The following is a 27,689-nucleotide window of genomic DNA, read 5'->3' on the forward strand; positions in this document are numbered from 1 at the left end:
TAATCCAGTTTCAAACGAATTTCTAATTTAGGGTTTAAGCTTTGATCATGTTGGGACTTAAATTGTCCTTGCACAGCCCAACTTCATAATTAAAGACCTGTTTTTATTACTTGTATATAGTTTTCCATTTAATTTCTTTTCGTATATATTTGTTGTATTACAAACTTAGACAATTAATTTGAATTTTAACTAAAATTTAACTACCACAGATAGGTTGCAATTACATACATACATGTAAGTGTATGTCTAATATATTAATTATAGATTACATTCATCGCGATATAACTGTTACAAATAGTTTACACATAAGGATTTATCAACTTTCTTGCATTTTGCACAATTGTCGATCAGTTTTTATTGTTTGCTTGTCGATTAACTACGCTCATGCATGACGTTTGATAATGTCTAGAATTTCATTTCATTGTTTCGCGTTGAGATTTACAAGGATTTAAATCGTAATCCATGGGTTTTATGTAGAATATGGTGCTGGGATTTGGAGCGGGGTCGGGAGCTGGACGAGCGCGTTCTAATGTGGATTTTAATGAGGTCTCCCGACGCTCGAAGATGCCTCTTAACTAAATACATAACTCTTGCACTAGGCTAACAAACTAGACAAATGATAACTAATTAACAATTAAGGTAAACGTTTATTGGAAATCCTGCAGCATGTGCAAGGCTCGTCTCCGACCCGCTCCTCCTAGACCGTCGTGTCCGGCGCCGGAGAGATGGGCTGCTTGGACTCGGACACCTCCAAGGTCCTTCCGTTGGACGCGGGCCCACCCTCCTGCGGATCCTCCGGCGCGATGTCGATGCGGTGCGCCTTGCGCCACACCACCAGGTCCATCAGGAATGCCAGGAACATAATGCCAGCCGTGATTCCTGGGAATAAAGGTAAGTTATTAAATGAACGATGGATCTACAGTACAACTAAAAACATTTTCTCTGTAATCCTGCATAGCAACGTACATACAGGAATTAGTGATTTGGAAATGTTCAAGACTTTCCTATCGCTCCCGACGCACTCACCTAGGAAATATTGCCGGAAAGTGTCCGCATCGTAGAGCGAACAGGCACCGTGCTTGCCGCACACCGACTTCCAGATGAGGCAGGCGGAGTCCACCACTGCGCCGTAGATGATGGGACAGGGAACGTTGCCGAACAGGCCGATGGCCGACTGTATCACACCCATGGCCATGGCCTTATCTGTGGGGATTTGGGTTTTGTTATCGTTAGTGTAACATCTGTTTTTGAGCCCTGGTCATTACCTTTGGGATGTGTACAGCGCATGACGAGCAGCATGCTGCCCACCTCGGAGGTGGAATGCATAAATACGCAAATGGCAAAGATCAGTATAAAGTAGATGAAGTTCTTGCAGTTATTATCACAGTAACCGTTGACCGCCTCCGGAGCTGAAAGGTGCAAAGGGATTGAGATGCTGGTAGACTGGGATTTCGGGCTAAACGGGTGCGTCTCACCATCTGGAATGCAAGCGCAATCGGAGTAGAGGGTGCGATTGTCGCTGGGACGCAGCGAGGAGCTGCTGCATCCGGCGTGGCAGGCCGAGATGTACATCTTGCCATCGGCACAGATGGGCGCAAAGTTCTCCTTATCACAGGTACAGTTGAGAGCGGCACTGCACGTGGGCTCGATCAAGGCGGGACTGGAATAAATTATTAAAGTTAAAAAATAAATACATAGGAGTTACATTATAAAACTAAATACATTAGAGTTAAGGTATAGTTTTTATGCGTTGGTCTTACACAACTTAATTGCTAGATGTAATAACACTTTTAAAAGGATCCTCTTGCCGTGCAAAAAGCTTGCATACTTATAAGGGCACAGGCAATAATTTTGGTCAATGTAAGATACACTTTAAAAAACACAAAACGTAACTATTACAAGTATAAGTAAGCTGTGTTCATTGTATCCTCCATTGTTTGGTTCTTGTTAGAAATTATTATTTAACCTAATACAACTGTCTTTTTTTGAGTAATTAACATTTAACAACTTCATATTTAACTAATATTTTATCACAGTAATTATCCATGAACTTGGAACTTAAAGACCCACCTGTTGCCATCGCTTGGCTTGTAGCCGGCAAAGTCGTTCATGCTGCAGCCGATGAACATCAGGATGATCATGCCCGCCGAGTAGACGAGGGCTGTGAAGGCGATCCAGGCGGCCACGCCCCTGGCAGTGGGCTTCCACTTCAGGATGAAGAGCCCGGAAATGACGATACCGATGCCCATGACCAGGATACCACAGAAGGCGGCGATCATGTTGGCATCATAGGTGGCCAGCCGGAACTGGGTCTCCAGATACTTGGGCAGGAACGTATAGAGACCGGCGATGGGCAGCAGGTGGAACACACACGAGGCGGTGCGGAACATCAGGATGTCGTTGCTCAGCTGGCGACGGACTGTCTTGGGAAAATCTGAAATGGAAAAAATGTATGTTGAGTCCCACCTACCATAAAAAGGATTGATTCAACGGATTGAACTTCTCACCTTTCAGCTTAGGCTTCTCCTCCGGCTCCACAGGAGCTGCAGGAGTGGCCGTCTGGCCAGCCGGCTTCTGCTTTCCCCGCAACTGCTTGGGGAACGAGAACATGGCAATGGAGGCCAGCAGCATGAGGCTGCCAATGGCCACCGGCCCCAGCCACCAGGCGCCAATCCAGCGCGGATCGGTGGCATCGAAGCCGGGATTCGAGAAGTTGACATACCAGCGCGTGCAGAAGCTGCCAAAAATGAAACCGGACGCCGGTCCCAGGATCCTCATGCCAATGGTGACGGCCATGTACATGGGCGACTGCTTGCTGCCCACATTGTCATCGATGTAGGGTATGCCCAGCGTGGCCACGGCGGTCTGGCCAATGCCCGAGCTCAGCAGGCTGCCAAAGAAGATGCAGAGCACGATGACGGTGATCTTGGAGTGGGAGGCCTGCTCCAGCTGGCGCTCCTCATTGCATTCGCTGCCCGAGAGCGTTTGGTTGCCCCCCAAAATGCACAGATTGGGATTAAGCTGCTCCCTGCTGGCATTGAGCCAGAGCGATGGGAAGGAATCATTGGCGGGAGGGACCTGCGTCTGCTGCAGGATCACACTGGAGTGCATCAGCTGCTCGCCGAAGATGAAATGGGGCAGGGCACAGGAGAAGGCGGCGATGGAGAACAGGACCATGCCGCAGGCAATCCACCTTGGACGGTGTCCTCTGCCGGCGAAGTAGGTCAACAACATGGCCGTGCATATCTGACCCATCTCACTGGCGCTCAGCAAAATTCCCGTGGTCTTCGACTTGATCTGGAATAGCTTCTCGATGGTGGTGATCACTGAGACGAAGTAGGTCATGTACATGCCCTGCAGGATGTAGGCCAGCAGGAAGACCACCATGAAGACGTGCGTGGAGGCGAATCTCCTGGCCCACCTGGGCCGGCAGCCGAAAAGGCCGCAACTGGAGCTGGATTCCGCGGAGGAGCCGCCATTGAGGTCGGAATCGAAATCGGATTCCTCGGACTCACTGGAGCGAGGTGGCAACTTGTACCCTCCGGTCAGGGGAGCCTGTTCGTGGGCATACTTCTCGCTGAGACTGTGCCCATTGCCGGTGCCATTATTATTACTGCTCAGAATGTTGCCCAGGCCGTTCTTCAGGTGGCCCAGGTCCTCCGGGGCCTTCCACTCGTTGTTGTTGCTCGGGGTGCTCTCGTAAAGCACTGTACTTGGAGGCGGAGTGGTCACCTCGCCGTTGGTGGTGCCATTATTGTGCTGCGGCAGCAGTGGTGTAAAGGCTTGACTGGAATCCCTACGTCCGCCATTCTGATGATAGCCATTCCCATTCAGCTGGCCATGTCCATTGCTGGGCTTTCCGCCCAGAGATTGCACCTGGGTTGCCGCCTCCACATCGCCATTGCTCTTCGTCATTTTGGCGTCTAGTGGAACTCTAAAAAACTAGGTGGTTTGATCGATCTGCAAGGGTTTTATTGACCTTAGCTGTGTAATCTCAACGGATCGGTTTGGTGAATCTCCTCTATGTGGTCTTGCTTATTGCCTGTTCCATTTTCCTATGGGGAAATTGGGTCCTGGCATTGAGTTTAGTTTTGTTTTGCTTGTTGGCCCAGAAGACGAGGTAGATTGGTTGATCTGGTCTTCAAAACAGTTCTAGATTCTTTGTTTTAATATGGCAGTGTTGTGTCTGAAAACAAAAGTTGATAAATTAGGCTTAGTATTTGAAAACAAATATGGTTTTTGGAAAAGGGTACAAAAATGTTATGTTTTCCCACTTTGAGAATATTGACTGCAGCTATATTCCGACTTATTTCTCCTTTTCTTTCGTGTGCAATTATGTATAAGCTTCATTTACAAAGCTTTACTCATATGTCTATATTTATATCACAGAGCTGTGTTATTTTGCCGAGAAAAATATACTTGTTAAATTATAAATTAGAAGGATGTTTTCGATATTTGTGGAGAACATTTCATTTAACACTCGCTATTCGCACATTTGCCATTTATGATTTTCTTTCTTTGTAAAGTCACTCTTCACCATCCGATTATAATGGAACTACGGCGCTGAATCCCCAACGAAGACTAAAGAGAATCGGGAACCACTGGGCACACACACCTTATCAGCGCCGAACACACACACAGGCAGCGGAACAGCACGGGACACAATTCTAGCACAGCTGCAAGTATTCTAGATTGCACCATTTTTGGCACATTGATAAGAGCAGCGAAGAAGTTCAAGGTTAGGCTGATATCAAATTGTAATCGCACGAGGAGCGTTTGGCTTAGTTACGGTCATTTAAACCCATTAGGCTCTTTCTATCTTGCAAAACTTTACCAATTTTGACAAATGATGATTTCCCTGTTTTTAAAATCGAATTAAATGTGTATATGTGTATTGCTACACCCAAATATATGCCAAGCAAATATTAAAACAGTTTGTCCCAATTCCCCTCATCTCATATCTCACTTTCGGTTTGTATATTTGTTTTGCAAAAATTTTCAATGTCAAATTGGCTCTAAGCATTTGTTGTTTTCGTTCAGACTCAACAATTTACGTTTGCGTTGGCTTATAAAGAGCACGACTGAATTTAATTTCACTTTCAGTGCAATCATTATGGCTGCAGTCGCAAATCTTATCAATGAGCCCGACCCCGCTGATAAGGAAAGTGAAATTCTTGCTCGGTGGCGAAGAGAAACTGGATTGCCAGCCCTCATTCCTGAATGCACAAAAACATGTATATTCTTTTTAAAAGATGTTCCCCACTAATGAAATAATAGGTTGGAAAATATCTCCCTTCCGCTTTTTTGCTCTTTATTCAATGCCTTATAAAAAGTGCTACAGTGATCGGATTTAGTTCAAATATGCGCCGTTTTGTTCGATAATCTGTTTCCATCTAGACGGCAACTTCATAATACCTCCCTCGTAGAAGCCCCCCTCCTTATTTGCGAAGAACTCGGACAGCCACTTTTCACAAGCCTCTTTTGAGTTCAACTTTACACCACCAAGGGCATTCGCCATGGACAGGTAATCACTTGGCGCTATGTCCGGGCTATATGGTGGATGCGATAAAACCTCCCATCCGAGCTCCCGTAGCTTCTGACGAGTCATCAACGAAGTGTGTGGTCTGGCGTTGTCCTGGTGGAACACTACATCCTTCCTGTTGGCCAATTCTGGACGCTTCTGGTCGATCGCCTGCTTCAAGCGGTCCAGTTGTTCGCAGTAGGTGGTAGAATTAAGCGTCTGGCCATATGGGAGCAGCTCATTGTGGATGATTCCCTTCCAATCCCACCAAACACACAGCAAAACCTTCCTGGCCGTCAATCCCGGCTTGGCCACTGTTTGGGACGATTCACCGGCCTTCGACCACGACCGTTTTCGCTTGATATTGTCGTATGTGATCCATTTTTCGTCGCCAGTCACCATCCGCTTCAAGAATGGGTCGAGTTCGTTCCGTTTCAGCAGCATATCGCAGGCGTTGATTCGGTCCAGAAGGTTTTTTTGCGTCAAATCATGCGGCACCCAAACATCACGCTTTTTTTTGTATCCAGCCTTCTGCAGATGGTTTAAAATGGTTTGGTGACTAACTCCCATCTCCTGGGCGATGTCACGAGATGCCACATGCCGGTCTAACTCGATGTATTCCATGATTTGATCGGTATTTGTCGTCACAGGTCTTCCGCCGGCTGGCTTATCCATGGTGTCGTTTTCACCGGCTCTGAATCGTCGAAACCATTCCTCCGCGGTTCGAAGTGATAGAGTACCATCCCCCAAAACACCATTAATCTCACGGAACGTTTCTCTGGCGGATTTGCCTTTAACGAAGGAAAACTTTAAAATAGCGCGAATTTCGGCGTTAGTGAACTCCATGTTTACACGTCTATAACTGTTGAACGCAATATCCAAACTAATCATGCATAGCGTCGTTTTGTAGGTTATGTCAAGACCTTTCAAATTATGTATAGTATTGCCATACGAGCTCTGTAGCGCTGTACAAAGCCGCGAAATTCAAAAGACAAAAAGGCGGAAGGGAGATATTTGCCAAACTAATATTAGCTGTGGCGTACTCAGATACCTAGATAAAATATTCTGTTGCATACTTTTTGACGCAGTTATAATGGATTTTAAAATGGCAAAGATTACTGTTTTGATTTTCGAAATGGGGAACAATTACCTTGCGACTTGAAACGAATTAATTAAAAGTATGGAAACCAGAAACACTGTGCAATTTTTCTTTGTGTAATTAACTATTTGTGTGTGCAGTGGAAAAGGGGAGGAAGTGCGGAGGAGATGGTGTTTTCTTTCTCTCCCCTCAAGCGTCATAAACTGGCCTTGAAATTGTTGTTATTGCTGCTGTAGGTTTCTTTATTTTTCCTTCGATTTTATTTATTGCGCATTTTGCGCTTTTGATTTCTGTTTGAAACACTTCGCTGCTGTTCCATCGGAATGCGTGTGAATCAAGCGAATATTTATTTATGCATAATTAGAGATGAATGGAAGTAGCACGTGCTCAATTAGCATTTTTAATTTACTTTTTATTGTTAGAAATGTGATGCGCCAAATGAGGTTACAGCATAAAAACAAAAGACCAGAGAGATTACAAAACGACTTCGATAGAAACAATAGGTTCGTAAAATTGGGTTTTAAAATATAAAAGCGTTGGTGAAATAGGATCCATCATCATTTCAGAATTCGTTTTTGTATTTAACATTTTCGATATAGTGGAATTCAATTATTTCTTTCCGCTTGCATTAAACTAATAATAAAGGCGTGTATTAGCTGTGATTGGGGACATTTCAACGCGGAGTGAGTTTCCAACGTAAATAAATGTATAGAAAACATAACAGCTGAAGATAAGTCATTCACTGTATCTTTATTTCCCGTCTTATCTGCTTCACACTTTCCCACAGTGCGCCGCACGCCCTGGAGAATCTAACTGCTGACGTAGATGGGGCAACAAAGCCAGTACTTTAGTACTTCAGTTCTACCTGGCTGCCACTTATCGCTGCCATCGCAGCCATGGCTGCGTAATCCTCCCCGCTCCTTTTTGCCCTGGCCCCTGGAGAAATAGAGTCTAAGCCTTGGAGTTACTCCGATGCACTTGCTGAGCCCTGGCCCGAACCCGAACTCCTGCGGTTACCTGTTTGGCTTGGGTTTCGGCCGGGTTTTGGGTTCGAGCTGCGGGCAGGGCTCATTGAACCCGGCTGGAAGCAACTGGCCAGGTTGCGAACTATCGCCAGATGTTTATGTAAGACCCCGGCCATCTATTGCCTTTAATTTGGCCTGATGGATGGTTAATTGTTCAATTTGCTGCAAGTGTCCGACTGACAGTCAGACATTACCGATTTATCAGTGTCAATCATAATAAATGCAATTAAGCCACCAGTTTACGAAACTATCTTTCAGGATAGGCCCATTCGAGCGGGTCATTCTGGTTGGGAGCAGATCGATATGTAGATTGTAGCCGAGGTTTCCATTTCAATTGGGCCCGCAGCCCGTCATCGTGGCTACAATGTGAGCAAATCAACGCTTAATTTTACACTGAGGCACAAATTGCTAATGCCTTTTATTCCCGCAAGTGTACTACTTTGCACAATGTTAATAAACAGGCCAGAAACTATTTATTGAATTCCAGTCATTGTACACAGTTTGGGTCATTGTAAGAAATTTCATTCTTAATTTAATACGACCCATTGCACGATGCTTCAAATAAAATAACTAGCTGAACTCAACTTGCATTCTTGCGAATTGAAACACTGCTGTCTAGTGTAATAAGAATGGCTGAGTTAGCGGGGAATACGGGGAGTTGCACCTTTTCTCTGCTCACAACGTGTGGATTTTCAGGTTTTCCTGGCCACTTGCAACACGTCTTCCCACTTCCGTCTTTGGTCTTCGGTTTTCCTACTACGTAACTGAGTTATGTATGTGTGTGTGTGTGTCTGCGCACGAGTGTTGGTGGGCATTTGAATTGCGCAAGCGCAAGTATTGCAAATTGCATATCAATCAGCTCAGTGGCTGCTGCGCCGCCGCTGCTGCTGCATGCCAACATGCAACAAAACCAGACACGCGGGCAACGTGCTGACCAGTGATGCCAATTCAGCCTTTTTCCGGACAGATCCTTCCTGTTTTTTACTGCTTCATCCGGAAAAAATGTCAAACAGGAAACACCTATAAAATGCCCGAAAGGTAGTTGAAACGCATTGGCATAATGGCAACGTATGAATCAAACGTTGAGGACGAATGCGTCGTGGACGAAACATTTAAAATATTAAATTAAAAGTTAACTAAATAAATAATATTCACAAAAAAAATTCATAAAAAAATGTGTGAGGTCTTTGAAGTGAGTAGTAAAAATTGTCCTAAATAAAGCCTGAAGAATGTGTAACTTACTGTGGGAACACGTAGTTATTGCCGCTTTTAATATTTGTTCAGGAAACATATTTTCTTGTAGCCCTATAATTCCCAACTAGTTCTGGTGAAGACTGTAAGGCATGTCTTCTAATTTAGAGTCACAAAATATTGCAAGTAATCTCTCTTGCCGGTCGAGCAGTGAGTGTAGTGTATGTGTAGTGTATGTACCGGTGCATATATGTATGTACATACGTATGTATGTAAGTATGTATGTATGTAAGTATGTATGTATGTACGTATGTATGTATGTATGTATGTACGTACATATGTATGTATGTATGTATGTATGTACGCATGTACATATGTATGTATGTATGTATGTATATATGTATGTATGTATGTATGTATGCATGTATATATGTATGTATGTATGCAGGTGGTGTACGTGTTACTTGCACAAAGTAGTAAAAATTGTCTTAAATAAAGCCTGAAGAATGTTTAACTTACTGTTGGAACACATACTTATTGCCGCTTTTAATATTTGTTTAGGTAACATATTTTCTTGTAGCCCTATAATTATCAACTAGTTCTAGTGAAGACTGTAAGGCATGTCTTCTAGTTTAGAGTCACAAAATATTTCAAGTAAGCTCTCTTACCGGTCGAGCAGTGAGTGCAGTGTATGTGTTCTTAAGTGTGATTACTTGGAAGATCACATTGGCATCCCTCTTGAACAAATAACCAGGCAAATGTTATTCATACAAGAGTTTGAAATGTTATAATATTTATTTTAAAATATTTATTCATATGCCAATTTTTGAAATTTTCAGCCTATTTTTTCTGTTTTTTTCACAATCTGTCCTTTTTTATCATAAAAATATTGGCATCACTGGTGCTGACTGGCAGCAGCCGCAGCCGCAGCCGCAGCAGCAGCAGCAGCAGCAACTGCATCAGCAACATGGCAGCAAGCAAGTGGCAGATCCACAGCCAAAGCCCGAGAAGAAAGCCCCAACAATGGCTAGAAGCGGCATTGAAAGTAAATTGCACACTGCAACAGCAACAGATGCCAGTCCAAGTTGCAAGTCCAAGTTGAAGTCGAGCGAGCATGCAGCTCCCCAGGCAGTTGGGGCTTGCCTGCTGGAAAAGCGCTCGGAAAAGTGGTTTTTCCACATTTCACTTTTAGCATAGAAACGATTTAGAACCTGTGCTATCGCAGGCATCTTCTATGTTGCAACATGACGCGGAGGCGGGTGAATGGCTCATTAATCTCGAGAATTCGTTGTATGTTTACGTTTCTACAAAGTTCGAGACTCAACACATTTGTTTGTTTATTCACATTTCCCCTCAGACATTGAGTCATTTTCTGGGCTTAATTCTTTAGGGTCTCCAATTCGCTGACCAATCAGAAAGGGGCATTTATTGTGTTTTGGCTTTGACCTTCACATTGAGCACTGAAATTTGAACCAGAAGCTCGAATTGGGTAAACAAACTGTTGGACAGACAAAAACAATAACAAAAAGTTCACAACTTGGCTGTGACAAGCGATTATAGTATAAATACGTATGCCCACTTTTATACAAAGTTTTATAGTCATTATAATTTTTGTTTTTGATCCCAATTCGCGGGCGAAATTATTCCATTATTTTGTGGCTGAGTCAATTTTGTATCATTTGTGATTTTGTTTAATCCTATTATGAAAAGTTAATTTAATTTTTAATCGCCGCACATCAAATAAAAGAGCCATAAAACTTTTCAAGCGGCAAATCTCGGATAATAAAAATTGTATTTCAATGCGATCAAGTTATCATAAAATCCCACATACACTCGTATAATCGTATGTGCGTATATTCAAGCATGTGCTTTTTAGGCATTTCAAACTGGAACAACCATGTAAAGCGCCAGAGTTTGGTACATATAAGTGCGATATGAGGTACATGATTCATGGCAACTCAAAGGGTGTGGTTCTCTTGCCAAAACAATGACAGAAAATACATAAAATATTTTAAGCAACCGAGGAAAGGTGATTGAAGGCAGCTATTTGGCGGCACTAACACCTTATTATGTATTTTATAAATTAATGATAAAGATTTGGCTTTAATATAGTGTCAGAGCTAAATTAAAGTTTCGAATGTCCATGATTAAAATTGAGTGTGCATATATCACTTCTTATTTGGACAGCAGTTACTTTACTTTATTCGCGCTTTTGTTTGGCGGAAAAGCAACTTCCTTTTTGACGGCGCTTGTTAAAAATCTGAGAAAGGTAAAAACACGAAAGCCAGTCAGAGAACAAAACAAAAAAATGAAGAAAAATTAACAACCTCAAAATGGCAGCCAAGTGTGCATAAATTTTTGAAATGCCCGCAAAAGTCCACGCCGAAACCAATTCAAAATAAACAGAAAAAATCGGCAAAAACGAAAAAAAAAAAAAAAAAAAACGAACCTAATGAAATGCAATCAAAAAGGTATTCGAAGAGGACTGCATTAAGTCCAGCCCGGACTTGGACTCCAGTGTTACCTGGTAGCCGCTCCAATCCTCCTCGAAATTCCCCCGAATATCTCGCGTGAAGATCAGTACATGGCGCTGACGTGACGTTCTCGACGCAAAAACCGAACAAATACATTTATTTTCCTTCTGGATACGCTGCCTATATAGGTACGCATATATAGGTGGGTACTGAATAAATGCGAGTGGATTGGATTGCTTTTTGCCTTTTGATTTTGGCGGAGAAGAGCCGCTTACATTTGTCATTTTGCGCGGACAGTGGAACGTTCTGCATTAAGTACTCGCTATTTAAACTGGAAAAACATCAGTTACTAGATATTGCATTTTTAAGCCCTTTGTATATCCAAATATCAGTGTATCTTAAGGGAAATGATTGTAACTTCTTACTACTTAACTGGATTTTTAACCACTGTGCCTTCGGCCGGAGAAAAGAAAGCTTGTTTGAAAGCGCAAAAAATCTTAATTTAAAACAGAACAGAACCCTTCGTCTGATTGATTGACCCGCTGATTTAAGCCGTTTTCGGTGGCCAGGATGCCAGGACTGGTGGACCTTTGGATGAGGTGTTAACTTGCCTTAAATGCTCCACGGTCCGCTTAGTACCGTTATGGGGCTAATTGAACTTTTATAAATTGTTAACTGTCATTGGGAGATGCGGCTCTCGAAGGGAGACCGGCTAATTTGGCATAATTTATTGTAGGTTTTGCATGGATTTTTCCAATTAGCGACCAATTATGCGGTAAGGCTTCGTCATTCGCAGAATGTTTGGTTTTTTCGTCCAGTGCCAGACAGATGAAGAGTCATTCAATGGACTTCTCAAGTGTTTTGGGCCTCTGAGTTAGTTCACTCGAAGTGTCAAGTGGCTTTCGAGAAATAAAAAAAAATAGTCGCCTAAATAGATATAGAACCTACGCAATTCGCATAGATACAGAACCCATTCATTGCCCATGAGTATTTGTTTATGAAAGTACTTAGCAGGTTCTTTTTGCCTCTCAGAGCTCAAAAAAAAGATTTCAATTGTTTAACGAACAAAAAATCCGTGCATAATTTTCACCGAGTGCGTGTTTGTAATTTTATATTTATTCAACTTTTTGGGGTTTGTAAAATTCCACTTGCCTTTTTTCTGTGATTTCTTTCTCAACTCTTTTGGCGCCTGACTTTTTATGGCGTTCCATTTTAAATTAGTTGTTTACTTATAAATAACGCTGAAATGGGTTTTTTTTTTGTCAACTTACATTTTTGTTAGGCGTGAGTTTCTTTAGTTGGTAACTGGAAGTATAAAGAAGAAAAGGGAAAAATTAAATACATCATTGAAGTTGGCCACACGTTTTTATTTCACAAATAATACTTTCAATAAATACTGTTGTAATTTTTATTTTTTTTTCTATCACAGAAAATCAATTGAAAGTAATACGCACAGAAGCAAGTTCACATGTTTGCATTAAATATGCAGGATAAGAAACTAAAGAGAATTCCTTTAATTTTAGGATCGTAAAATCTTATATGATTATTATACAAATTAAAGGCTTTTTTGGCAAAATACTTGTTCAACAATGTAGCTGCCAAGCAACTGAGAATTTTATGTCCATAAAATTGGTGTCATAAAATTGTACCCAAGTGCAATCAGCCGTAATTAAAAGTACGTATATAAATGGGCATGGCGTTTAGTTGGGTCATAATAATTACAGCCAGACCGATTAACAACAATTTTGAGCGCGATGCAACGCGTGTGAAAAAAGTGCAGCGGACATTATTGTTTATTAACGAAAGCGAAACGGCGAGCGACAGGAAAAGCTATTAAATGGGGGCAAAGTGTACAATAAATGCAAAATGCAAATCTTGTCTGCGGCAAAAATAGTTGCTGACGCCTCGGCAACAACAACAACAACAACAACAGCGGCAGCAGAAAATTGTATAAAAATAAAAGATAAATGAGCACAACGGCCTGCTGTGAGTGTGTGTGTGCGTGCGTATGGGTGTGTGTGTGTGTGTGTGGTGCAGCGGGCAAGCTAAATTGCATTGAGATAGGTCAGTCACACACTCACACAGACGCAATCAGCCAAGTGCAGCGGACTCTCTTCTGCAATCGATTGCAATCGACGTACACACGTGTGTCTGTGTTTGATAACTGCTCTAATTACGCCACCTAGGGGTGGTATTTTGCAGCACAATAGTAGTCCGCTGCGCAGCAGTAAGAACTCAAATTGCAGGCCATAAAAAGAAAACAAGTTTCTTGCATCCATGTAAAACTTACACAACCGCAGTGCCGCTCTCTCGATTCACTTTTCTTTGTGCAATTTCAATAATTTGGCGAGAGGCCAGAGAGCGCTGCACAAAGCTCTTCGCGGAAGAGAGCAAGTGCATCCCAGAGAAAAAGAGCGCAGCCGTCTCTTCGGCTACTTGCACTTTCTGCTGCACTTTTTCAAAGGAAATAGTAGTAGATTCAAAGACATCATCGTCGACTTACAAATTTGTTCCAATTTTAACTTATACTAAGAAATTAAAAGCCTCCGATGAACAGCGACTAACTGTCTGACTTGGAATAAAGCTAATAGATACAAATATTAACAGAGGGCCAAGTAAGTACTGCTTTATAGGTACTTTCATTTCATGCATATAATTTGAACAAAATGTGGCCAGGAGTAAAACCAAATAAAATGACTTGCTAAGCTTCTGTAGTTCAAACTCTGTGCACATGCCGAACGATTTCTCTCTCATCCATTGCTCTTAGTTACATCCCCCGTTTTCCTCATTTTCCGGACCTAGGACAACAAGAATCTAAGTGTCTGAGGCAGGGAGACTCAGCGAGGAACACTCAAACCAAGCTACTACCCTCAAAAAGCTGTATTTTTGGACCAATCCAAGAAAAGCTCTTAGAGAAAACAGGGCTAGGACATGGGACCCCAGGAGTACAGACAATACACAACTTATTGCGCAGCTGACGGGCTTTGCTTCGTCTAGACAGGCAATTAAAGGATTAGATAAAACTCACAGATAAAAAACTGAAGCTCTCAGCACAGGAGTGGCTTCCGTTTCAGGATGACATAATTGGTGAATGTAAATGGGAAAACAATTGAGTTGCAGAAGCAATCGGGCGTCGTAGGCGAAACGAAAACGAATTCAAATTCGAAATGAAAACGAAATTATTGCAAAATCTAGGCACGCACACAGACATTCGACTAACGGTGGCTCTCTCGCTCTTCCTCTCTGGTTTTCCCAGTGCGCATGTATGTGTGTGTGCTGGCGAAAAGTGCATTGACTTATCTGTTTGCTGGTATGTGTGCTTACTTGTCGGTGTGTTGGTGAATGGCATGTGGCCAAGATTGCAATGGCCAATTCCAATTTGTAATTTGTCTGATGCAGTTCGGTATTCCCCTTTTTTATGGCCACGAGGAAAATATCATAAATTGCGGTATTGAGCAAGCTGTTGGGGTGTTTGTTTGTTGACCTAGGTGGACTTAGATTCCTTTCATAGTTGGGTGTGTCCTAAAAGTGATTCAACGGTCTATTTCTAGAATACTTAGGAATGCACTAAGAATGCTAAAAACATTCAACTTTAAAATCAAGTACAATGGAAAATGGCATTTTCAGGTAGTACATCAAAAGCAAATATTGTTTCTCCACTTTCATCTGGCGTAGGCACTTCACAAGTGTTAGTTATTACAAAGGAAACAAAAAGTGCAAGTTTTACCACCTCACAACGCCCTGTCACACATGGCGTATTGTACGAGTACATTAGTGTAATCACGTCGCGCATACGCCCATTTGTACCGCGCATACAATCGCTATGAGTGCAATCAAAAGCAGTGCACTTTACTGCCCTTTCCAACATGGTCGCATCCGTTTCATTGTATCAAATGTGCGAAATCCGCAAAGTGACAAGAATAAGAAAGTGGATGGGTGCAAAACTAGTTTAGTAGGAATCCGAGAGATCATTTGCATTGTGCTGGCAAAGTTACGTGGCGCTTAATTGAATAAGTGCCCTGGCCAGCGGCTTGGATCGAGACGAATGTGTGCTAAATTGATTGAGCTGCAACTGGAGTGCCATAAATTAACGGACAAACATGGACGGAGTCTGCAGCGGGTTGCATATCGTATAATTTCCACAAAAAAATCACAAAAACCCAGGCCAAAACGGAGACAGAAAGCGAAAACTGGGTCAACCTGATGCAGAGCGGCCTACGCAGCTCCATTCAGCAACATTCACATCCACATCCACATCCACATCTAGTTCGTTGTCTATCCGGCCGCAGACGCTACAAATATGTAACTCAAAAAAGATATGCAGCTGCAGATGCATGCCAAAAAATTGCAAAAAAATGCACAAATAAAATAAGTAAAGGCAGAGGCAAATGGTAAAAAGTGTAACCCACGTTTCGCTTCATTTGCTCGCACTGGAAAAGTAAAAACGGCAGCTACACGACGCCAATTTGATGTCTGCTGGATTTCACCCACGCAGTTGCCAATAAAAAAGCAGCAGCACCATTAACGGCAGGAAAAACCACCATCGAACTTCCAAACTTCAAACTTCCACTTTGTGTATTCACATCAAAAAGCATTAGCAAGAAAACCCAGCTCTATCAACAATTCACACTTAAGTTCTATTATCTACTCAATCAAATTGAATGCAAAGTTAAATTCCAGCCACCTATCCACCATACCCCGTGTCCACTGTACCGCTGAGGGAGATGGAGAGATTTGCGCTGCCCACAAAATCGTGATTCCGCCAGTTGCCGCCGCCGCCGCCGCCGCCGCCTGCCACAACGTTCACTTTCAAAATCAGTGAAATGTGACCAAAAAAAAGTGAATTGATGTTGCATTGTGCTCAGCTGTCTGTTTGTTAGCTATTCGCATTATTCACTTGGCTTACAAATAGAGGTTAATTTATTGTGACTTGATTGAGTCGAGCATGCGCCTAAAATATGCCAGAGAAACTGCATCTGCAACTGCTGAAGGTGAGGAGTCAGTAAATTATACAATTATAGTTGCGATTTCTTGAATTTGCTATCGGAAAGATGGGCATGCAATGCTTTTATTTTTTTTTAATTTTTTTAGAAATTTTGTAGTGGCTAATAGCTTCTTATTGCTGATAGATGTAGGTCCTAAGATTGTAAAGCCAATTTATATATCTGCATTCTTGATCGCTGATTTTCAATATCTCTAGTTTGCCTGCTGTCTGCATGCGTGCTTAATGTCAAATTGTCGTGGTCCTACCACAATGCGAATTGTTTGTCTCAATGTCAATGTTTTCCATGCTGTTGGAATCAATTACACTGGTCCAGAACTCCACTCGCACATGGGAACGAGTTTAAGTTGGAAATGCAGATACAGATACATTTACTGATGCATATGCATGCTTCAGATGCAGATAAACATCCAAGCGAAGAAACCAGATGAAAACCGCGCACTGCATCCGACAACGACCTTCGGCGCCGATCTGACATTGAACACTGGCCATAAATGGAGGCATACTCATGTACGTTGTACACTGTGCATTGCACATGGTACATTGTACATGGCACATTGTACATTGTACGCTACTTGTACATACCTTCTCGCCTTTTGTTGCTGCACATGCTGTTGACATAATTTAGCAGAGCGTACACCGGAAGAAATACTGCACCTTCGAATATAGGCCAATGGGTTGTGTTTCTTTATATTTTGAATGTCTAAATGATCCTTAATGAAATGATTCCCAAAGAGATTTATAAACAACATTCCACATTTGTGTAACTTCGTTTTGATTGGCATGATTTCTTCCGAGTGCATCATCATCCATTTCTTGCGGTGCATGCAAAGTGCGTGCTTTGCTTAGCGCTTTTCGCATTTAGCCAATTAACCGAATGGTGCCGAATTCAGTTGGCGATGCAGATGGAAATGGAGATGTCGGTGACGCGCGCACATTCCGATCCGCAGCGATACGATCCAAGCCAATACGCTGCGCGTTTTCAGTTGGCACTTCATGTTGCAACAACGGCAGTTGCCGCTGCTGCACTGCTGCACTTGACTTACTTGCCTGGCAGTGTTGCATCTGGTAACTGACATCGCCATCGCCATCGCCATCTGCGCAATGCATTTCACTTTCATTATGATGCAGTCAGTTTTTGCCACTAAAAATGGCAACGGGGCAATGCCAATGTGTGGTTTTTCCAAGCCAAAATGAAAACCAGTCGAGGCGAGAGGCTGAGAGTGCGTCCGTCTCCGTCTCCGTCTCTGTCTCCACCTCCCCATCCCGCTCGCACTGATTGGCAGCAGCAGCAGCAGCAGCAACTGCAACTGCAACAGCTGACAGCTGCACTCACCTGGAAACTCACCTGGAGTCAACTCACCTGGCCTACCTGTGTAGGCGTCGCTTTTCGTCGGTTTTCGTCTTTTGTTTCTGCCTCGCATGGGTTTCGTTGCTTGTTTTTACTTTCTTCTAATAGATCGTTAGCTGTGCCATGAACTTGCAATTGATTGCTTATTGTTAAATGAAAATGGAAAGTCATTTTCCAGGCATTGCAGGCATTGCTTTTCCTTTTTCGTGGCTTTTCATTAACGACGCCTTTGTTGCCACAGCAAAGGCAGCCGAGCCAGCAGAGGCTTTCCCGAAAATTGTGCAAGGGGGTCAAGCATTTAACGTATTCTTGACTTGCGCTGCCCGTTTTTATTGATTTGCCAGCTGAGCAAACGGAAAGCGAAAGTAATTACCCTTAGTCATGTCCACACACAGATACCCCTATATGTATGGATGTGTACAAGTATGTGTACACACCCAAATACCGGCCAGATATACATAGATATCGTACGGGTTCTCACAAAAGAGTTCCCCAAGAAGTCGAGCGATAAATGCAGCAACCCCAATTGCATTCACAGACCCTCCACTCTGTGCGTGTGTGTGTGTGTGTGTGTAGGTGTAGGTGTGTAGGTGTGCGAGTGAGTTTGCTGCAGTGTGCGTAATTCGCCGCCCCTTCCTGCCCCGCCCCCCCTGCCACAGGGCACACACGCAACAGAATCAATTTTTATTGGTTACACAACGACGACGCTAGCAGCGAAGGAAAAGTCCATTGACCCCGACGACGACTCATGACTTTTAGTACTTCTTGGCATACACTTCATAAGGAGTATGCCGAGCCTAGTCATTCACCTTGCAACATGTGGGCAAATGGCTATAGATGCCACATAGTTTTGGAGATAGAAAAGAACAGTTTTAGGTCAAAGGGTCGAAATCCATCAATCTATTTACTAATTTAGCCGATTTGCGAAACGATTATTGAGGCACTGAATAATCTTTCTTTTTTAATAACTAGAGATTTTAATTATGAAGGGTATGTTTCACTGCAGTCTGAAGAATCGGGGGCAGCCACCCGATGTTGTTTCTTCAGTTGAGTTACTTTGAGTAAATAGCCGATGCATCGGCTACTGTTTGTTTTGGTCAGGCGCAAAGATCTTTCGGTTGCCTCGCTGGGATCCGCGGAGGAGGATCCGTCACTAATGGGAAATCAACAAAAGCACGCTTGGGTAAACACATTTATTTGTTCACGTGACTCAAGTTGTAACCAATTCAATACTTCTGTTCCCGCTCAGAAACGCCAGGTGCCCCGAATGCCGCCACCGAAGTCGTTCCGATTAAAGTCGAAATTCCGGCTGGCCTGGGCGTAGGCGTCAATGCTGCCACGCCCATCGCCAGTACTGTATAGATTGTGGTTGTACTGCACCCTGGCCTCCCGACCCATTGGACTGTCCTTACTGGCGGTTAGAACCACGGAACCTCCCTCAGGCGATCGAGCCCGGCGGGCCAAGGGAAGCACTTCGAGCAGCTCCTCCGAATCGGGCTGCCAATCCTTGTGATATGTGTGAGGAGAGGAGGCGCTTAGGGCCACTGAGCAGCAGACCACGAGGATCAGGAATGATCCGCACTTGGTAAGGAACATCTTTGCTGGCTACTGGTTTAAGTCAAACTGGTGAGGAGCTTGGAGTTGGTCCGCGGTTTTATAGGAGCAAGATGCGTTTCCAAGGGATTCACCAGCGGGGACTTTTACTTGGGGCCCATTGTCTCTTATCAACTCGAAGCGGTGATTTTTGTGAAAGGTTAATCACAGTCCGGGATTCTTATCAGTGACTTGTAACAAAAAGAGAGCAATAATCGCAAATTGGTACATGCAGTCCAAGAAACCAGTTTATAAATAACCAATTCAGCTTACTTTCCACCCTTGAAGACTAACATATAAATCAATACTAACTAGCTAACTAAGCCACCAAATATTACTATTCTGCTAATGTAGCTAATCTTAGTTAATCTTGAGCTTAAGATGAAACACTTGCGCATAAACTAAGCCTTCAATTGGTATTAATTTCATCTGGGAATCGACATTATCCATACACGTATGTAAGTATATCTAAATACACGGTAATTCCCAACTGATTAGACTGCTTTCGACGGGTTCCTAATCAGGCCGAAAGAGGGGCGCGTTCGCCCATAACTTTTCTTTTCTAAACGCATTTGAATCGGCCTACGCAACAGACTCTTTGAGATAAGGCCGCACGCACCGGCGTTGCCGAAAGCTCCCAATAAAGAACACAAGCAGTCGGCGGGGGAAAAAAGCAGAAAAATCATAAAAGAGAATTTAGTTCAAATGGGTTCATTGACCCAGAAACGAAGAAATCAAAATTTAGTTTTCCCGTGCGTGCGATCCACGCACGATTCCCTGTGGACTCGATAGATCGTACGCTTTTTGTATTAGTTATCAGCGCGGCGTCACCGATTAGTACCCACAAACCGGGGAATGCATATATATGTACATGCGGTATCTGTGTGCATGAATAAATGTACATATGTACATATCAACTTCTAATCAGAGGCGAAACCCTTGCAAACCTCGCCGTGAACTTGAATTCGAATGATTGTGAAAGTATTATACTACGAAATTCGGAGTGCTGCGGCACACTCTCAATTCCTTTCGGCGACGAGAACTGATTTCTAATCACATTTTCGAGTGCGGTAATTAGATGTGCGTACTGCTGGCCCGCGCTCCCGATGCGAAAGTCTTTCTTTTTGGCCCGTAGATCACTTGCGGGTGAAAGTTTTTGCATGGGTACGTAGCGCTACTGCGGCTCCGTGTTTCTTTCATTTGCTCCACTGGACTGCGGCCTTATCTATTGAATATCAAGTTGTGCATTTACATCTTTTGTCACCTGTGGCTATTTATCTCAGAAAACTCACTCCGACGCCCACGGGGCGTATACACAATGCGGAGAAGAAACCGAAACGGGCAAAGAAGCACGGCGGAAAAGATACAAAACTTCACAGACACGTGTCGATATCCGAGAAGTTGCCGAGTCATAATTGTAAAATTTTATAGATCTCCCCGAGAATCCGGAGGCCTCTCAGCTAGAAAAACAATTAAGCCCCAAAATATCAAAATTCATTGAATGAAAGTCTATACGGAATATATCGCTGTGTCTGCCCCTTGGACAGCCATTTGTCTAGGCACAAAAAAAAATAAAAACAACAGACGGCAAAAAATGCGTGGCGTACGCACGCTTTCAAAATAAATTATATATGCGGCGATGATACGATTTTATATAGACAAATGCGTTTATATATATACACATATAAATGTATATACTGTATATCCGCCGGTTTTCGTACGAGTATGTGACTGTGTTTCGCTTGTTGTTTTCAAAAGATTTATTTGCCAAAAAATATGACGACGAGAAGAGCCGTAAAATACTGTGTGCTGAAATCGCAAATGGGCAACTTTTTGCGGCTGCCCCTTTTTGTGTGGTTTTGCTCTTCAGCTTTGTCAACAAAGGAAGGAGGAAAATGCAGATTACAATGAATAAGAGGAGCGACAGGGCGGAAATATCAGTTGGCTGTAGCGAACTCCAAAGTCCCTATTTTGGTTAAATTTAAGAAACCGACGCAATCCCTTAGTGAATTCAGCAAAATGGATTATTATTCAAGTCGAGTGATTCAATATTCCGAAAGTACAGAAAATATTTAAACAACAGAGCTTTATGTTGCTATAAATAGATCGCAAATAAAATATAAAGTTGGTTAAAAATAGTTTGCTTATCTGCTACACAAATTAGTGTTTTATTTATGAATTGCTTATAAATGGCTTAATTTCCTATAGCTTAACCAGCCCGAAGCAAGATTTAAGAAAGTGTCACAGCATTTTTCGACTTGAGTGAATAGCTACTTAGTATTGTTATACTTTAATTTGCCTGGGCCGTAAACCATTTAATACTATTTTGATTACCAATCAGTTACCTGAATGCATTATCATAAAAAATCTATAAGTGATTAGGCTGCAAAACACCGAAAACGAACCCATTAATTCCAACTTAATGAAATCTAAACTCAAAAGACCCCGCAAAGAGGAAACTTTGGATACTTCGCAGAACGGCGAATCGAGAGTGAAGTGAGGAGATGTGGATGCTTGTGGTGTTTTTATTATTATGGCTGCTGTGCTGTGCTGTGTTGTGTTGAGCGTTGCGTTTAAGTCAAGTTCAAGGACTGTCAATTAAATTGAAATCACTTGCTAAAGACGCGTCGCAGCGAGCAGCCAAACAAGCTTCCAGATGGGTAGACTCCGCACTTTGGGGCGGCGGAGGAGCACGGCTCCAAGTGGGGAGCCGCTTCTTGTGTATCTATCTTGTATGTGGATCTCTCACTTTTTGCTTGACTTTGCCTTGCACGCAGCCCGCTTACATTGTTGTTATTGCGGATGCTGCGTAGTTACAGTGCGGTAATTGCCGCTGATGATCGTGATTCGTCTTCCTCCTGGCCGCCTCCATGGGCTGCTATCTTCTAGGCTGCTCTTGAATGGCTCTTTTGTATGTCACCCCGGCTCTGCGGCTTCGAGCCAGTCAAGTGCGACTTCTGGTTCCTTAATCGCTCCCAAACGGTTGCCAACCAGCAACCAGCAACCAGCATCCAGTATCCATCATCCAGCCTCCAGTCCCCGACATACAAATACATCTCGAGTGGGGCTGCTTTTGTCCATCCGAAGAGAGGGCGTGTCGCTGGAGAATGTGGGAATTCATCTCATATATTCGTGATTGGCATGGGGAATTGGGGCTGTTCGAGTGGTCTGGGGAGTGTCAAGCACATGACTTCGAAGACAAGTTCAGCATTTGGAAACATATGTTATGTACAGACACATGCCTGCTCTAGATGAAGTGTTAGAAAAATCTTGTAGTCAAACTATGAGTACTTTCCCTTATTTGAGTTCTACATTGAGCAAATCCGAAGGAATAACTTGTATGTAGGCTGCGTTTTTCCATACCCCCTGGGACTCATGCTAAATCCGTTTGAGATACGTATTCATAATGAAAAGCCATCATCTGGCTGATAGTGGCCACTGAAGTCGGACGACTAAGGCGGTAAACACGACCCCAGCCCAGCCCAACGACAATGCACGGCCAGGGGCAATTCCTAACTGTGTTTTTAGGCCAACTTTCAGTTTCTCGAAATGCGAATCGAGGTTTTCGTATCAAATGTGGCCACAGCCAGCGGGCTGAGACGCTCAAAATAAATGCATAATTAATGACGATTTGGCTGTACGTATTTGTTTCTCCAGTTGATTAGCATAATGCCAAATACATACAACACCATATAAAATTATCAGCCCGGGCTTGTGAATAATACTTATTTGTGTACAACTTTACACGTGCTCTAGCGAACGAATAAAGGAATATATCGAGCCAGTAAAAATCGATACACAGTGACTAAACTTGTTGAAAATTTCTTTTCCTTTGTGTCAACGATGAGTAAATGTGCTTTTTCCCCCTCTCTTGGCCAAGAAATTTCATTTTAAACGTCAGGCAGATAAAACAAATGTCAATCTATCAGATGCGAAAAGAGTTCCGAGGAAACGGAAGTTCTAAAGTATGTATAGGTGGTATATGGGGTAATACTTGGTAATATAGGGGCGTACGATCTATGTGAAACTCTCTGCCGATATGCCAATAAAGCCATTTTCGCTTCGTTTCGTTAATCAATACAGAAAACTTATTTTTGTTATTGTCTTTTTTCCGCTTTTGTTGATTTTTGTTATATTTTTTTAGAATATTTTGTATGCCAGGAATTTAAATTAGTAGAAAATCTGGTTTGTGATTTCGGGTCTCTTCTCTCAAGTTCCCCAACTTTTTTTCCATCTCCATCTGTAGCTCGTCTGCTCACTTCTACTCGATTCTTGTTTTTGTCTGCCGGTTCTCATCCGATTTCTTCATTTTCTGCGACGTTATTACAGGTGAATTTTGTAGTTCTTTCTCAGTTTTTTTTCTTTTTTTGTATCTTGCCGTATTTTTCTGGACTTAGAACGCATGGCGAAAAAGAGCGGAATCAAAAAACAAATTAAATGAGTTTGGCTGAAATCGAAATGCTTTAGGCCATTGATCACTTATTGGTCGGCGGAGGCGATGAAGTTAAAAGGAAACAATGGAAAAATATGGGAATGGCGAGGTAGACGATGTCAGCTCGGAAACTTTGGTCATGAGAAACAGCTTTTAAGGTTTAAATAACATTTACTTAAACTTTTCTAATAATAATAATATACAAACTTAATAATTAAACACATGCTTTAAGTAAACTTATTATAAAAGTCAAATATGAAATGGGTAAATTCATTTCATTCAAATAGTAGCACTCATTAGACTTTCTATGAACAAGAGCAAAATAATGGAACATTCACGAATTTTTATTTCATTGCGAAAAAAACTTAAATTCGTGAAACAATAAAGAGATTTCTCTGTCACTTTCAGGTGCGTTTCCTGCTGTTTGTTAACGTCATTTTATGTGTTTAATTTTGAAACCCGAAAATAAATTGCTCTGTAAATGTGTACGCATTCAATGAGATCAACCAAATATATATAAATGGATAATAAAAATCGGTGATAACGAACCCGATGTAGGTCAGACGGAAAAGAGTGTTTCTTACTGGTTTCTGGCCAGAACAAACACTCTTATGATTGAGGTACAAAAGTGAAACTCTGACACTCTGAAACTCGGTAATTCTGAGTCGATAGTTGCGGTATAAACGTTAACATTTGATTAAACAGCGTTTATTGACTGTTTTCGTTTTTGCTTTTGTTCGGCGTTAATGCATTTCGCCGATATTCGGCTTTCGTTTCGCGAGGACACAAGAAGAATGCAGGGTAAAAGCCCATCCGAACCCAACCCAAACTCTGGTATCTGTATCTGCATCTCTGCATCTTTATCTGTGCGTATTTATTTTGGTTTTACGGCATGTATGTAATTACCCGGGAACCGAGGAGGCACCAAAGGCAGCAAAGACAGGGAAGGCAGAGAAGTGGAGTGTGTGTTTCGTATTCTTTAGCTGGTTTCTTCATCTCTGTGCGTCTTATCATTATTTCCGAGTGTGTATTGTGCGCTTTCTGATTGCTCTGCCCCCTTTTAACCTTCGTATTTAAGAAATTTCTTAGCCCATTACGATTTCACTCAATACGGCGTATGATTTTTGTAGGCCGTCCAACAAAAAATTACATGTTTCACTTTCTCTGGCGCCTTGGAATACAAAAAAAAAATAAATAACAAGAACCGCGTTGAAGAACAGAAAGATAAATGCTTAGACATCGTCTGCCCCTCTATTTTATTTCGAAACATCTTTTCGGGGTTTCTGTTTTTGTTTTTCCCCACATCAATCAGAGAATGCTTCGTTCTTTCCATTTCTCTTGTGGCAGCATTGAAAAGGGAAATTTCTTTAGCCCAATTAAATGAAACGAAACCAAATCAGGTTATCCCATGAATTTTAAGCTAATTTCTGGCTCTGCATGTTTTCCATTGATCGTTCTCTTTGAAATTTTATTTCGCCACAAAATTTAATTGCATTATACAAGTATTGTTTTCGCAAACACACATTTTAAATAAACAATTTCTACACATACATATTATATATGCAAGATTGAATAATTGTAATTTGAGGTTCTAAGTAAAATTCACTGAGCAGAGCTCCTAAACTCGATAAACTTTTTTTGTAAGAAACTTGAAAGGCCATCAATGCCCAAGTTTTTAAGTTTTGTAATTTCGTGAGCAAATAAAATTTATTTATTAAAGCTGTACTTACGCTTATCGCTCCTGTTTCGCTTTCTGGTTTTTTGTTGATTTTTTCATTCAGAATTAGCTACGCAATTTACGCATTTGTTTGTTGCTGCCTCTGTTTGCCGCACTGTTTTTTGTTGTTATTTCACACACAATTTTTTTATTTAATTGCACGCATAATGAACAAAATTAAATGCTATATTTGTACGTTTGTGCGTTGAAGACACGCACACAGCCAATTGGAAATTGTATTTGCGGCTGGGTTTCAATAAAACAAATTCTTCGAGCACTCACTGAAAATGGATTTGGCACTTTAATTTTTAAGATCTTATTTCTGATAAATCTCCAAAAATTGTATAAGGGCTTTTATATGTTATTCGTGTTTATGGTTGTTATACGAGTTTCTTTAGGTATTTGATCGGAAAAATGTGTCAACTCGTTTTTTAAACATACATATTTTTATTTTAATAAATAGAGCACGAATATTGTGGTGTGGTTTCAACTGGGTTCTTGGACACAGGTATGTTTCAGGGAATATTGGAGGTATTGGGAACCGAAAACGAAACCGATTCGGAGCGGAACCGAAAAGTCGAGCGACGCGTGCACTTACAGCGGCGTCTGAGCAGCAAAAACTCGAGAATAAGCAAAGTGCGGCTCAATTTATACGAGGAGTCGAAAAACGCAGACCAGAAGATACATTTACAGATGCAGAAACAGATACGCGTTCTCTTAGTGTTGGTGTATCTCAAAGATACTTCTAACCGCCGCTCTCTTACGCTCTCTTCGCTTTCGCTGTGGGGGTGGTCTTTCTCCGCTGTTACTGTTATCGCCGCTGTTTCACCGCGCTCTGTGTGTTTTGGTTATAAAAGTGTAGTAGATTTTTGGCATTTATCTGTTTTTGTTTTATTTGCATACGTTCAATATGCACGACCCACATTGTTGTTGTTGTTGTTTCTGATCGCGGCGTATAGAAATAATACGTATACACATGTGTATATGTGCATATATGCACAGAATGTACATATTATCTCTCTCGCCCCCCACTCGCACTCGCACTCGCACTCACACACACACTCTCACGCACCGCACACATACAGTTGCACCGCCTGAGTTCCGCTGCCCGTCGGCACAGTCCGCACACGGTAACAATTCGAATACGAATACGCAAAACGGCCAGGCGAACTGAAAACAGCCAAAACTTTTCGCCTGCGCCGCAGTCGACGTCGGCAGCGCAGCTGTTTGGCGCTGTTGGGGCTCTGTTAGGCCCCCACGCTGTTAGGGCTCTGTTAGCTGAGTGCGCTCTCTGTTTGTTATCAGTGGCGTGCGCTCTTTTATCAGAGTGAAAGGGGATTTGCAGATCAGGCTGATCAAACTGCTCCGGAATACTAGAATAATATAATATATAAGGTTTTAATAGATATACCCATGTTTTTGATATGGACTCATCGAAAGTCAGTTTAAATTGCTTGAAATTCGGCAAGTACGACTTTCTTTTTCTTCAGCAATGCTATTCCCTAAAAAAACGAAGCCATCTCATGATAAGCTGTGATGTTTTTAATTACAGAAAGGTGCTGTATGGCGAGATTATCGGTTTTCACATCTAGTACACATTTTGCAAAGCCCCCAAGTTGCATATACACCAATATAATATACAATAAAAGACATTTTCCGCGAAGGAAACAATCAAGATTTTTAGGGTGTGGTGTTATAAAAAGTGAAGAGCAGTGAAACATTGAAAATGTTTGTAAATTTCAATTTTAAAGTTAGTTAAACCGAATTTCAAATGGGAATTATTGCACAATGATCTAATTAGGTTCTATAGTCGCTTTGAGTGTTTACCAGGCGATTTTTGCGATTAAGGGTTATCTCTTAGGTTGTGCATCTGTGGCCTGTTGGTGCAGCTCAGTTTACAAAGTAGTCTACAGTGTGGAGGCTAATGGAATTCAGTTTGCGAAATTCGCCGAGTAACTTTCTGGTCGTCTATTAATATTCATGTGTGCAAAGTACGTATCAATTGCATATTCGGCGCAAGGTCGTCTGCCAACCGGGCAGATAGATAGTCAAACTGTCAGATACTCGCACTCATGCAAACTCTGTGCGCAATAATCAAGCAAATTGAGTGCAACGCAGACAGACGCTGGCGCAGCCGTATCTATCGGATACTCTTTTGGCAAACTCCCATCGATATCGGCTCGGTTCGCAGCTAGACGGCTAATTACGTGACATGTTAGACGCGAAAACAAGTTAAACACGCTCGTTCGATTTGTGTAATTAATTGCAGGCTGAGACGAGCGAG

General features: G+C 42.3%; 2 protein-coding genes across 5 annotated transcripts; both read right to left on the reverse strand.

Annotated features, from left to right (window-relative positions):
- Positions 1-105: 105 nt before the first annotated feature.
- LOC6546320 (solute carrier organic anion transporter family member 3A1) lies at positions 106-26,573 on the reverse strand. Of its 4 annotated transcripts, none has more exons than XM_015157597.2 (9): positions 26,489-26,573; positions 25,419-25,686; positions 12,582-12,615; positions 2,508-4,186; positions 2,071-2,434; positions 1,476-1,660; positions 1,266-1,409; positions 1,027-1,203; positions 106-879 (listed from the first exon to the last, which is right to left on the reverse strand). In XM_015157597.2, the coding sequence occupies exons 4-9, from the start codon at positions 3,913-3,915 to the stop codon at positions 698-700; spliced, it is 2,460 nt and encodes an 819-aa protein (XP_015013083.1). In that variant the 5' UTR covers positions 3,916-4,186; positions 12,582-12,615; positions 25,419-25,686; positions 26,489-26,573; the 3' UTR covers positions 106-697. The 4 variants fall into 4 exon arrangements, with proteins under 4 accessions (XP_015013083.1, XP_026832851.1, XP_026832850.1 ...); XM_026977050.1 differs by having other exon boundaries at positions 26,478-26,573; XM_026977049.1 differs by having other exon boundaries at positions 25,419-26,573.
- On the reverse strand, positions 18,842-19,285 carry LOC6546321. Its single transcript, XM_001972897.3, has one exon. It carries the CDS (start codon positions 19,257-19,259, stop codon positions 18,909-18,911), a length of 351 nt encoding a protein of 116 aa, XP_001972933.1. The 5' UTR covers positions 19,260-19,285; the 3' UTR covers positions 18,842-18,908.
- Positions 26,574-27,689: the final 1,116 nt, after the last annotated feature.

This window comes from Drosophila erecta, unplaced genomic scaffold (genome assembly GCF_003286155.1).
Source record: "Drosophila erecta strain 14021-0224.00,06,07 unplaced genomic scaffold, DereRS2 tig00000021-arrow-pilon, whole genome shotgun sequence".
NCBI classification, from domain to species: domain Eukaryota; kingdom Metazoa; phylum Arthropoda; class Insecta; order Diptera; family Drosophilidae; genus Drosophila; species Drosophila erecta.